The sequence below is a fragment of the Equus caballus genome, chromosome 3 (genome assembly GCF_041296265.1).
Source record: "Equus caballus isolate H_3958 breed thoroughbred chromosome 3, TB-T2T, whole genome shotgun sequence".
Taxonomy (NCBI): domain Eukaryota; kingdom Metazoa; phylum Chordata; class Mammalia; order Perissodactyla; family Equidae; genus Equus; species Equus caballus.
Genome location: NC_091686.1, coordinates 86887515 through 86901586, shown reverse-complemented (window position 1 = coordinate 86901586; position 14072 = coordinate 86887515). Strand labels below are relative to the sequence as shown.

Genomic DNA, 14072 nt, shown 5'->3' with positions numbered 1-14072 from the left:
CAGTTAAGTTGCAGGATACAAAATTAATATAAGAAATCCGTTGCATTTCTATACACTAATAATGAACAATCAGAAACAGAAATTAAGAAAACAATCCCATTACCATTGCATCAAAAAGCATAAAATACCTAGCAATAAATTTCACAAAAGACTGTACTCTGAAAACTGTAAGACACTGATGAAAGAAATTGAAGGAAACACAAATAAATAGAAAGATAAACCACGCTCATGAACTGGAAGAATTAATATTGTTAAAATGTCCATACTACCAAAGCAATCTATAGATTCAATCCAATCCCTACGAAAATACCAAAGGCATTTTTTACAGAACTAGAACAAACAATCCTAAAATTTGTATGGTACCACAAAAGACCCAGAATAGACAAAACAATCTGAGTAAAGAACAAAGCTGGAGGAATCATACTCCCTGATTTCAAACTATACTACAAAGCTATAGTAATCAAAATAGTATGTTACTGGCAGAGACACACAGATAGATCAATGGAACAGAATAGAGAGCCCAGAAATAAACCCATGCTTATATATGGTCAATTAATCTACAACAAAGAAGACAAGAATATACAATGGGGAAAAGACAGTCTCTTCAATAAATGGTGCTGGGAAAACTGGACAGCTGCACACAAAAGAGTGAAACTAGGCCCAGTGGCACAATGGTTAAGTCTGTACACTCTGCTTCCACAGCTCAGGGTTCATGGGTTCGGATCCTGGGCACTGACCTACACACTGTTCATGAAGCCATGCTGTGGTGGCATCCCACATACAAAACAGAGGAAGATTGGCACAGATGTCAGCTCAAAGACAAACCTCCTCAAGCAAAAAGAGGAGAACTGACAACAGATGTTAGTTCAGGGCCAATCTTTCTCACCAAACGACAATGAAACTAGACCACTGTCTCACACCATATACAAAAATAAACTCAAAATGGATTAAAGACTTGAGTAAGACCCGAAACCATAAAACTCCTAGAAGAAAACACAGGCAATAAGCTCCTTCACATTGGTCTAAGCAATATTTTTCTGGATCTGTCTCCAGGCAGGGGCAACAAAAGCAAAAATAAATAAATGGGACTACATCCAGCTAAAAAGTTTCTGCACAGCAAAGGAAAGCATCAACAAAACAAAAAGACAACCTACTGACTGCGAAAAGATACTTGCAAATCATATATAAGGGATTAATATCCAAAATACAGAAAGCACTCATACAACTCAATATCAAAAAAAACAACAAGCTGATTAAAAAATAAACGGGCAGAGGACCTAAATACACATTTTTCCAAAGAAGATATATAGATGGCCAACAGGCACATGAAAAGATGCTCAACATGACTAATCATCAGGGAAATGCAAATCAAAACCACAATGAGATATCACCCCATACCTGTCAGCATGGCTATTATCAAAAAGATAAGAAATGACAAGTATTGGCAAGGGTGTAGAGAAAACAGAATCCTCAAGCACTGTTGGTGGGAATGTAAATTGGTGAACCACTACACAAAACAGTATGGAGGTTCCTCAAGAAATTAAAAATATGACTTAGCAATTCCACTTCTAGGTATTTATCCAAAGAACACAAAAGCACTAATTGAAAGATATATGCACATCTATGTTCACTGCAGCATTATTTACAATAGCCAAGATATGGAAACAACCTAAGTGTCCAAAGATGGACGAATAAATAAAGAAGATGTAGTGTACACACACACAAACACACACACACACACACACACACACAATGGAATACTACTCAGCCATAAAAAAAGAACGAAATCTTGCCATTTACGACATGGATGGACCTTAAGGGTATTAATGATAAGTGAAATAAGTCAGATGAAGAAAGTCAAATACCATATAATTTCACTCATATGTCGAATATAAGAAAAGCAAATAAACCAAAAATAAACTCATTTTATTTTATAAAAAATAAAATAAATTCTCTATACAGATGGTTACCAAAAGGGAAGGAGTTTGGAGGGGTGAAAGGGGTCGACTGTATGGTGACGGATGGTGACTAGACTTGTGGTGGTTATTGCCTTGTAGTGTATAGAGGTGTCGAGTTATAAAGCTTTACATCTGAAACTTACACAAAAACACAATTTTAAAAAATTTTAATTAAAAACATTACATATATATATAAATAATAAAGGAAAAGGGTACATCCAGCTTCATATGGCCATCCACCAAAGAGTTCCAAACGTTACCAAAACCACGCCAATCCTAGGACAAGCAAACTACCGAATCAATCCTACCTCCTTAATCAGATCAACTCAAGAAGGGAGGTATGTCAGCTGAAGACGGGGGAAAGAGAGAGGGAGAGCTAGCAAGAAAAAGAGGACATATGTACTGAATCCAAAATTCAACAAATAGCTGTTAACTTGAAAAAAAATTTCCTCCCAGTAATTAAAATAATATTACATTGAGAAATAGTTTCCTAAAATGTGAATATAATTCATCTGAGTTGCTATTTTTCCTCTCCTTTTATCTACTTAAATCTAAGTAGCATTTCTAATTGTTTAGGCTTTCCATGTTCTTCAATATCCACCCCTCAAAGTGCACACACACTCACTTGGTCGCAGTGCCACAATGGACTTGCACAGCTTCTTTCAGCTACTTGTTTGCCACAGACACACTTTTGTCTACTAACTCGTGGACAGGGTGGACAACTTCCTAAAATCACAATGATAAATTAGCACAGAAACATTATAAAAGCAAGAGAGACTACTTTGACTTTAGCGTAAAGTGAGAACACCTGACAGGGATGACCTTTTACCTGCGTGACAAGGATTTTCACATTTATGCTGTCCACAAAGCAACTTCCGCCCACATGGCAGCTGACAGGACCATTCTTTGGCACTGCACCTACGAGGGATAGGTTTTGCTTTCTTACAGTAACAAGTAGTTGTGACCATCTTTGGACAAGGAGGACAGGGACCTGGAATCCAAGGAAATAAAAAACAAAAAAATCAGAAGTTAAAAGTTAAAACTTTCAATTCCCATACCTACCAGTAATTTCCAAAGCTCTCCTTACTGACACTTTAAAAGGCACTCCCTTCCAATATTTTCTTATGCAAAGTGAAGTTCCGAGTTCAACTTTCACAATTTTTTTTTTTTCGCCTTAACATAAGAAATAACCACCCACAAGAAATTAGAAATGTAATATATAACTCACCTGGATGACAGAGGAGTAAACACTTATGGCCACAAGGAGGTTTAAATTCTCTCTCACACACTTGGCCGCATGAATGAGGCACAAGCCATGGATCTAAAGGTGGGTCTTCTATTTTCCCACAATAGCAATAGTACCTACTAGGTGTGTCAGATCGCTTGTATTCAAACCGACATTTTGGACTACAAAAAAGAATGAAATTAGTGGAGTTAAATTTCATTTTTAAAAGTGACATGAGAGACAGGAATATAAATATAGTCAGTAATAGAATATACTCAGTTTTATGTTAATGCACTCCCTGCTCCATCTTTATATTAGTAAAAAACAAGACTTTACTAAAACCCGTTTCAATCATCTACAACATCTGTCCAATATAACGTCCTGAGATGATGGAACCATGTCCAGTACAGTAGCCATTAGCCACATGACTAGTGAGCACTTGAAATGTGGCTAATACATACAACTGAGGAAGGAACCAAATTTTTTATTTTATAAATTTTAAAAAGTTAAATAACCATGTGTGGCTAGTTGCTACTGTATTAAACAGCACACAGCTGGCTACAAAAAGAAAGTAACATTAGCTTTCTACTAACCACTTGAACTTTATTCTTGAGATGTTCGTTCCAATTTTTATAAAGCACAATGTTTTACAAGTTTGGTTGGGTGGTTTACAAATAAGCAAAATATATTAGCAACAGCAAACGGAAGAGAGAATCAGGTTATAGGTAGAGAATATGGCAGCAAGAAACACAACTAAAATCTAGAATTAAGGGGAAAAACATTTGAAAGCAAACAAAGAATTTCATATTTCTCAACATCCAATACAAAATAGATATATTTCAAATGGGCCTAAGTCAAAGAAAAGTTCAAATAACGTTTCATATCTCTGCTTAAGCAGAAAGGTTTTCACCTAGCAAGATTAAAACAAAGCAGTCTTGGTCCTAGAAATGTTAACCTTCAGATCTATCAAATTCACTTGTAGATCACAGATCATTCTCAAAAGATGCTTTAACCCTTACTATCTCCTAGACAAACGAGTACATTAGTGTACTCTACTAGAGAAACAGTTTTACATCATTGCTTAAATTTCTTTTGTATCATATACAATATATTTTCATTGTCCTGAGAACATGTTCTGTTTCCAAATAAACACCACATAAATATTCAGGATAACCAAAAGACAGCTGTTCTTGTCATTTAACATCAAAAACAAAATACCATGTCTCATGTGGAATAACTAGAAATTTGTTGGAAGAGTTAAAATTTTCCTTTACTAAAAAAACGTCTGCCATTCCTCTAAGCTAGTGGGGAGGGGAATGTGTCCTTCAAATAACCTTAGATAGATGGCTAAAAAGCAACCCACTACACCTTAAAACTGCCCATCAACACTGAGACTGAACTGTTCCAGGAGACTGGGGGAGGTGAGGGCAACACATGCAAATGCATGAGTTTTATTTAAAACAATGGAATGCCAAAAAGGAAATGTAATTATATCATACCTTGTATAAACAAGTACTATCTTAGTAAAATCATGTATTTTAAATATTTGATTTTCACAAAACAACTAATTTAAAACTATTAACATGTTCATCAACTTCTAGCTTCATCTTCATGAGGATTAAACAAAACCCAGAATAGCCACTTCTTTTCTTTCTTAAAAAATGTGAAATATAGGGGCCGGCTGAGTGGCGTAGTGGTTAAGTTGGCACACTCTACTTGGGTGGTCTGGGGTTCACAGGTTCGGATCCCATGCATGGACCTAGCACCGCTCTTCAAGCCCTGCTGTGGTGGCATCCCACACAAAATAGAGGAAGTCTGACACAGATGTTAGCTCAGCTACCATTTTCCTCACAAAAACAAAACGTGAAATATGGAATGCAAAAGTTACTATAAGGTTGAATTTTTGTTCCTTTTAGATTTAAGCAAATAGTAGTAGTTCATTCCTCTCTTAACTGGTACTTTCCATCCCTTATGGCAAAATGACCACTTAAATTAGAAAGTGAGAAGAGCAAGGGTGAGAAAAAGTACATGTAGGTTTAAATCTCTAAAATTAAACCAGAATATCTAGTTTAATTCTCGTCCTATTAAACACTAAAACCCCTCACAAATAAATAACATACAGTAGAAAAACAAAACAAACTTTGAAATTTTTTATTTTATTTGTTTTTGGTAAGATTGGCCCTGAGCTAACATGCACTGCCTATCTTCCTCTTTTTGCTTGAGGAGGATTGTCCCTGAGCTAACATCTGTGCCAATCTTCCTCTATTTTGCATCTGGGACACATGCACAGCATGGCTTAATGAGCAGTCCACACCAGGGCTCCAAACCCACAACCCCAGCCCACTGAAGCAGAGTACATGAACCCAACCACTACCCCACCAGGCTGGCCCTCTAAGACTGAAATTTTAAATGGTTTCAGAGAAGCTAATATTCAATGACAAGAAAACCAACAATATCTCTAAAAGTAATATTATAAGAGAACTCAGGAGAACAGAAGAAGTACTCAATTTAGAAGTCAGAAATCCTAGGTTTCAAATCCTAGCAGCACCACTTAAGGGTAAGAGAAGCCTGAGACATCATTTTGCTTCAACGAACTTCAATATCCCCATTGGTGACATGAGAATAAAATCTCCCACGGATGGCTGAGAATTATTTTTACAAAGTAGCTAGTAGGTCTAAAATGTTTTTGAAAAACTACACTATCACAATTTTACAAATCTATCAGTATTTATGGCAATATGGGGAGGTCCGATATGGATCCAGGTTTTCTGATGCCTAAATCTTATACAATTTGGGGGCCTCTGTTAAGAAAAAGAACACAAAATTACAAATATAAAATTAGTTACAAAAGTGAATATTTATGTGAACACAGAGCCCCTGAAATTTATACTTCAATACTTTGACAATAAATCTACCTTCTGGGCTGCCAGTACGGATAAATTTTTATTGTGTTTATCTAGTAGAGATACAACTTTTCTACTCCCCAACTCTTTCTAGAAATATAACAGAAGTTCACAATCAAATATTCATCAATAATAAGCCAAACTAACAAAATAATTGTAGAAAAATTGATGAGACTGGATACAACACACTTGCAGTTTTGAGAGAGTTCAAGAATAAAATTCAGAAGCCTATGATCAAAATTGGGTAGACGGCAGTCTGGTATAATGTGATACTAATTAATGTACACTAATAGGAAATCCAGAAGAGAAGTACCAGAATTATGAAGAGTTTAGTCCTACAGAATTTTAAAGAAATGAAAGTTCTTTTCCAAAAAAGTATAATTAAGGAGTTGTTTTGCAGAGGAAAATATAAAGTCTGAATGATTTATTAGTTATTGAAAGGAACAAGTAGTTATACAAATTGGGGGCAGGGGGAAGCCATTACCAAAGTCCCATAACTTCACAAACCAAATGATTAATTGAAGGTCCAACATGAATCCTGAAACTGCCAATAAAACAATTTATGAGCTATAATTTTCATTTATTTTACAATTTAATATTCCAACCAAATTAGAAAAGTTACCAAGGCCAGGAATAATCTCTCTTCCCAAAATCATCATCTGTCAAAGGAGAAGAGATCAGAAACTGGCTGTCTTTAGCCCACTTCTGGATACAGGGCATGTGAAATATACAGAAACATCCTGAACAGCTCCAAACCTAAGACAGAGGTATCACAAATTAACATGCATGCAATGGTTTTCTTTGATAATTCCACAATACTTTAAAATGAGCATCACACTAAATTATTTTGAAGAGCTAGCTAAGAAGTAAAGAAAAAAATCTTGCCTCCCACTATAATAGCATAAACATTCTTTATAAAAATTTATCTCAGAGGCCGGCCCCGTGGCCAAGTGGTTAAGTTTACGCGCTCCGCTTTGGCAGCCCAGGGTTTCATCAGTTTGAATCCTAGGCGCAGACACGGCACCGCTCATAAGGCCACGTTGAGGCAGCGTCCCACATACCACAACTAGAAGGACACACAACTAAGATATACAGCTATGTACTTGGGGGATTTGGGGAGAAAAAGCAGAAAAGAAAAAAAAAAGAAGACTGGCAGCAGTTGTTAGCTCAGGTGCCAATCTTTAAAAAAAAATTATCTAAGTATAGAACACTTGCAAGAAAAATATTATTAATCACCCAGATTCATTTAGAACTACTACTAACATTCTGGATGGCATCCAATTTTTTTGTATATTTCATACTTTTCAAAAAATGAGGTCACATGACTGATATGTAACTTTATAGTCTCTTCTTTTAATATAGTATAACCATTTACCCTTGTCAAACACATTCATAAGATATGATGTTTATAGCAATACAGTATATCCTGTGGATTTATATATCATAATTTTTCTAACCAACATCTTCTTGGACATTTAGATTATTTCCAATTATAAGTAACACTACAAAGGAATCCTGAAACATAAATATGTACCTGTATCCATATATAGTTCTTTTATAATATAAAACCTATTAATTTAGCACTTAATAATGCTAAATTCTAAACATTAGGTGAGCAAAAAACTTGAGAATATATATATGATTTAAAAACTTAAGGAATAGTAGTAAATTAATTTTTAAAACCTGCCCACACTTTGATATAACCGACAAAAATCAGTTCTCCTTTCATTATAAATTTTCTAACTGTTTAATAAAATCAGACACGTAGTAGACTGCATAAACTGGCAACAGCATAAAAAAAAGAAGTCAACTTCTTAGTTTGAGTTCCGCTCAAAGCAGTGTCTGAAATTAGAATTGGGATGCAGGAATGAGGGGCCAAGATGAGGAAGAAGGAATACAAATAAATGGTATATTACCCACTAAGGGCCAAAGTTCACTCCGACTAGGGGCCCTCTGAAGAACCATGTGTGTTCATGCCTTGGACTACCCTTACCCCACCCCCTAGCAGAGAGGAGGCTGGAGCACTCAACGATCAATTCCACCTGGTGGAATGTTGCCCCAAGGGGCATTAACTCCCTTCTGCTTCTGCGCTACACCTGTGTACTACCTGACTTAGTTCCCAAGGAGAACGCACTGAGGTTAAAAAGCAAAAGAATCCACACACACAGTAAGTGTTTAAGGTCTAAGGTGGGACTATAACCACAGGCAGAAAGACAATTCATCCACTGCAGCTGAAATCAGAGTAAGCCAACCAGATGTGACTCCAGGCACCAAAGGTACCTGCATCTGCTACCGTGTGCCATCCAACGTATGTTCAATTTCTAACTCACTCTACATGACCAACTCTTTTCATCTGGCCTGATTTTCTTTCTCTAGGCAATGCTGCTATAATGTTGTCATGCGCCGTCAAGCCGGCTCCGAGTCCTGGCCACCCCATGAATGAGTGGTGTCCACAACATCCTGTCCTCAACAGCCCTACTCAGCTTCTGTAGACTCATGCCTATAGCTTCCTTTATGGAGTCAACCCATCTCATACACAGTCTTCCTCTTTTCCTGCTGCCTTCTACTTTCCAAAGAATTCTGCCTTCTCATGATGTGCTCAAAGTAAGACAGCCTCAGTTTTATCATTTTTGCCTCCAGCAACAGTTCAGGCTTAATTTGCTCTAATGCTGCAGTAATAGCAGTGGATTAATCTGAGGTCTAAATGTTGAGTCTATCACATTCAGCCATCACTTGCCCTTAATTGCTTCATTAATGCACTTTTAAATTTACATGTAGATAACTTCACCATTAGGCCAGAGCACCTCTAAGTACATGAGTTATATCTGAATCCATCTCTCCCCAGTGACCCTAGCCACTTTCCACAGTATCTTCAACACAAGAGAAGCTCCCTAATAAACCATAAGTGTCACTGCTGGGTTCTGTGTCCTTTAAAGCATGAACCATATATCTTTTGTTAAACCTACTGAAAGTAATGAAATACAGTGCATTTCAACATTTCAGTACTTGTGGGACTCTTTAAAGTACAGATGCTAAAAATGCTTTATCAAATTGACATATGTATGAAAACTGAAGATATTTGCTTTGGTCATATTAACAGTGTTAAAAATATTGAATGCTCACTTAGAGGTAATTTTTTAAATTAAAGATTTACAAAATAATGATCAATTCGTAAATAACATTCTCAAATGAAGCATTTCTAAACAAAAATAAGCATAAGAATAATAAATGGTTAAGTTCTGTAAATGGAAAATAAGGTACTTTGAGAAGATACATTAATAGAGATAAGGAAAAAAACTTACTGCTTGGTTTCTCTTCACTGAAGCAATACAAATTAAGCACGTCATAGCCCCTGCTTGAAAAGCTTCATTTACGTACTGTTTTGTTCGCTCTAATTCACGTATATCTCCATCTTGAAATTTAAAAATTGAAAACTTCACGTTAACCAACATCTGAAAATAACACAAACTCACTAACAGCACCACATTATGTGAGAAGTGTCCAGCAATACCAGTTGCTCAAAATATAGGTTAAAAATGAGAAGTTTTTAAAAAAAGCAACCAGTGAGCTGCCCAGAGGTCACAAAGTTCATGCATTAATCTTACGTACTTGATTCAAAAATAGTACCACGGCCTTCTTTCAGAGTATAACGCTATTACAGCAGTGTTATTGCTGTTACGGTCCTTAAGCAATGTGGTGGCGGCAGAGCCACAGGCAGGAGAAGCAAGATGTCAATAACACGGCCAGCACAGCAAAAAGCAAAGTGAAAGGAACTGAACGTCAAGCTCTGCACGTGTGTGTGTGTGTTTCTGTTTCACACACAGAATGTTCTTAATAAAAACTTGTTGAATGAAAAGATCTTGAGGTCATTACAGCACAACAGCCTTGTTTCATTAAGTCACACTCACTATTTCTCTTAAAAAGGTAGAATGAACTTCTTAGGAAAAATTACTAGATCATATTTTCTCTAAGCAATAACTGAGTATTTATCTGCTAGGCACTCTACTATTAGTATTTCAATAGGATTAAATGAGCTATTTTTGTCTTCATTTTACAGATGAGAAAAGGCAGGCATAGAACAATTAGGTAACTTCAGTGTGACTCCAAAGTGAGCCCTCTTATCCACCAGGTTACGCACAGCAAGGGGTTACTACAGGAGTGTCCAAGAAATAACACGTGACAGCAAAATGAAAGGCAGAAAAACTACCCCAAAGCACACATGACACCAAAAGGGCTGTAATCTCAGTCCCTTTGGCATAGGAAAAATAAACCTATATGCCTTTAGTAAAGATTGTCCAACAGAGCTTGACTAAGTGTCTAAGAAAAAGTAGATTAATAGCATACAGTATCATACATACGGAACTTACCATGGCAATACAATGGTTCAAACCAAACTTTAAGTTACCAAAAAAGAAAAATTAAATAAATAGGACACTTGGATAATTCTTTACTTTCTAACATCACCCATGTAAATACAGCACTTAGAAAAACTTGCCCTACCATAGTATAAACACAAATGTAATTTGGGATATAAATATAGATAAAATCACTCCCCAAACTATAAGATATTAAAAAGTCACTAGAGATAATTGCTTTACTTTAAATAAACATCGAAGTTTAAAGAGTATCCTTCAAGGCAGACTTAATAATCATATCGTGTGCGCTTATTTTGCTTTTCAGCATAGCTAGCTTTAACAAATACGTAACATTTTAAATTCCATCTAATTTAACAGCTAACATGTAAAATAGAAATTAAGAAAAAGATGGAATAGGCTTTAACAAAATAAAGTCTAACCTTGTATTTACTAAATTCATGTAAGATTTCTTTGGAAATTGTATTAAAGTTTGGCTGCAGCAATAAAGTATACTGCCCAAGATGTCATGGTAGATAACACGGCATTTGAAGTCGTGCATTTTGAAAAGATCACTCTGGCAACTAAAGAAAAATGAGTACGACGAGACCAAGACCGGAAGCATAAAGTACTGGATAAGAGGTAATTACAGCAGATAAAGCAAGAAACGACCTTGAGCAAGTTAACTAAGTGTCTGTCTCAGTTTTCTCATTTTTAAAATAATAAAAGTAGTCTCTACCTCACAGAGTTACTATGTAGAGTTAATCTACATATTAAACAGCTGTGGCAGCCTGAATTAAGGCAATGAGACTACGTGGGGAGGAGGGAGGTTTAAGAAATTTAAGAAGCAAAACTCAGCAGGACTTGGTGACAATCAGCTTGCGTTGCCTTCAAGAGTCAATGCTCCGGGCTGGCCTGGTGTCACAGTGGTTAAGTTCGTACGTTCCCCTTCTCAGCGGCCCGGGGTTCACGGGTTCCGATCCCAGGTGCAGACATGGCACTGCTTGGCAAAAGCCATGCTGTGGTAGGTGTCCCACGTATAAAGCATAGGAAGATGGGCACGGATGTTAGCTCAGGGCCAGTCTTCCTCAGCAAAAAGAGGAGGATTGGCAATAGTTAGCTCAGGGCTAATCTTCCTCAAAAAAATAAAACAAAACAAAAAAAGTCAATGCTCATGTCAAGATTCAGAAGGAACGAGTGCTGTCTGACGAGATGTCTGCCACTGGCAGAGGGAGGAGTGGAGCTGAATGAAACACACTCAGGCCATCTATGTGCCATTCCTGCTCCCAGATTTCTGGCGTGGGCAAGTGACTGGGAAAATTCTGGTGCTGCTAACTGAGATAAAGAAAATATGAGAAGAAATAAGTTATCTTTCAACATATGTTTGAAGTGGCCATGGGCCAGCAAGACAGAGGTATCCATCAGCAAGTTGACTATGCAAGTCTGAAATTTGAAAGAAGGATCACAAACATGCAAAGGCTGTGCTCAGATTAAAAGCATGAACTGCTGGTGCCGGCCCAGTGGCGAAGTGGTTAAGTTCGCGTGTTCTGCTTCCGCAGCCTGAGGTTCACGGGTTCAGATCCTGGGCATGGACCTACACAGCGTTCATCAAGTCATGCTGTGGTGGCGTCTCACATACAAAATAGAGGAAGATTGGCACAGATGTTAGCTCAGGGTCAATCTTCTTCATAAAAAAAAGAACCGCTTTGGTAAAGTCCTGGTGTTCAATTCACTAACATGAGATGGGAACCACCTCATTACTCTGGCATTTATTTTCTTAAATCAGGTGGTCAGATTTCCTTACTTTGGTATAGGCAAAGTGCAGAACACAAAGGAGCAAGAATCAAAATATTTATGGATTTGACACAAAACAGCGTAAGAAAAATTGCCTTAACACTTTAAGATGAAAGTCAGATTAAAAATTAATAAAACTTACAAATGATGAATGCTTTCTAACCAATAGGAAGAAATACTGTGTTACATCACTAAATTTCCTATTTAAAAATAAAACCTGTCTCAGGGACCTAGCACCACTCACCAAGCCATGCTGAGGTGGCATCCCACATAGTAGAACTAGGAGAACCTACGACAAGAATATACAACTATGTACTGGAGGGCTTCGCAGGGAGGAGGAAAACAAAACAGACTGGCAACAGATGTTAGCTCAGGGCCAATCTTTAAAAAAAATAAAACCTGTCTATAGAGTGGCTTAAGTGAGGTCCTCCTGAAGGCAGGAAACTTCTTAAGGTTACTTTCTATGAAGTCCTCTAGAAGCAAGAAAGCTGAAAACCCTAATTTATCAAGTTTTACCTGGCTGAGTCAGATTTCTTAGTCAAGCTTCCTCATCTTGATTCCTCAGTAGATATGGTAAACTCCTTGGAAAGCCACTTGACGATGTGCCATCAACATACTCAGGCAACTAACTAATGTTGATAATACATGCAAGCATGTTTCTAATTAATGACTTTAAGTATAAAATGTGGAAAGTGTAAAAGCATTTATATTTATAAAATAATCTATTTTTACACTGAGTACCAAATCCTTCACAGCAGCGTCACTTTGACCCTCCCTCTCGTAAAAATATGTGACTTTAAGAGTAACCCAAATATACACAACATACAATTATATACAACATATAATATGATGGTACATGTCAAACCTGAGAAGATTTCATTAAAAAAAAAAAAAGAATGAAAATCAGAAGTTGTAAGATATAAAATAAAGGAATAAAGCCAAAAAATGAAATTGACTTCAAGATGCATTTACCATGATGTAAAAGAGAGAAAAATGAAGAAGAGATTTAAAGAAGTATTCAAAGTCCTCAAGTCCAATCAAATCATAAGCAGAATGACTTGACCCCACTCATGTCACAGGGAGTTCTGGCACCCCCCTCCCAGCTCTCTAACGGAACGCCAATTAAACACACAGGAGAACTTCTAAGGCTGAGAGACACTGCTATTCTATTTGCTTTACAGAAAGATTAGTGTTATACCACATATAACTCAAATAGTAAAATGTACTAAAGTTCAACTCTATAACACAAAAATGTTCATTTTTATGATGCAAAAACTATTCCATAGAGAGTAAGGGTGTTTTTAAAAAGTCAGGAATATATTTTCATTGATGTCAAAAAAGTTAAAATTTACAAGACCATACAGTACCTGTCTGAGTAGTGTAGGTTATAAACGTATTTGCAACTATTTTCCCCTGTTTTCCCTCAAAATCTTCATCTCCTTCTTCTTCAGAGGAAGAGCTAAAGTGTTCTTCAACAAGTTTTTTGGCTGCAGCTTGATTAGCCTTCTTGATCTCCTCAAATTTCCTTTGAGACATGAGCTCTGCTTAAAAGAAAAAACATTGAGCTTCATTTCCACCAATCTCTCAAAAAGCAAGGCATGATGTACCAACACACTGCTTTAAAATACAGACTTAAAAGTCACCTTTGGAGCATTCTATTTTACTACCATGAAAAAACGTATTTTCAAATTTCTTGCTACACAACTAAAAAACAATACCACAATAAAATCTTTCACTTTGGTTAAATAGCCTGCTAAACACGGCAAATTGTTTTAGAAACAGAGTGACTAACAAATCAATGAAGAAAATTAGAAAGGTATGATAAAAGTATCAAAAAACT

The 14072-nt window shown here is 36.6% G+C and overlaps 1 protein-coding gene and 1 long non-coding RNA gene across 5 annotated transcripts in view; one reads left to right on the top strand and one right to left on the bottom strand.

Annotated features, from left to right (window-relative positions):
• The window catches only part of LOC138923479 (uncharacterized), a 51522-nt gene that overhangs the window by 30257 nt on the left and 7193 nt on the right, over positions 1–14072 (top strand). The window lies entirely within an intron of this gene.
• NFXL1 (nuclear transcription factor, X-box binding like 1) overlaps positions 1–14072 on the bottom strand; it is a 55972-nt gene that overhangs the window by 38727 nt on the left and 3173 nt on the right. For 2 of the 4 annotated variants that reach the window (XM_023638137.2, XM_023638135.2), the window contains exons 3-8: positions 13600–13773; positions 9389–9498; positions 6709–6842; positions 3187–3365; positions 2788–2949; positions 2584–2684 (exon numbers count right to left, since the gene is read on the bottom strand). In XM_023638137.2, coding sequence (XP_023493905.1) covers positions 2584–2684; positions 2788–2949; positions 3187–3365; positions 6709–6842; positions 9389–9498; positions 13600–13773 — 860 coding nt within the window. Of the gene's footprint in view, positions 1–2583; positions 2685–2787; positions 2950–3186; positions 3366–6708; positions 6843–9388; positions 9499–13599; positions 13777–14072 lie in introns of all 4 variants that reach the window. The other 2 variants (XM_023638134.2, XM_023638133.2) reach the window with 1 other exon arrangement.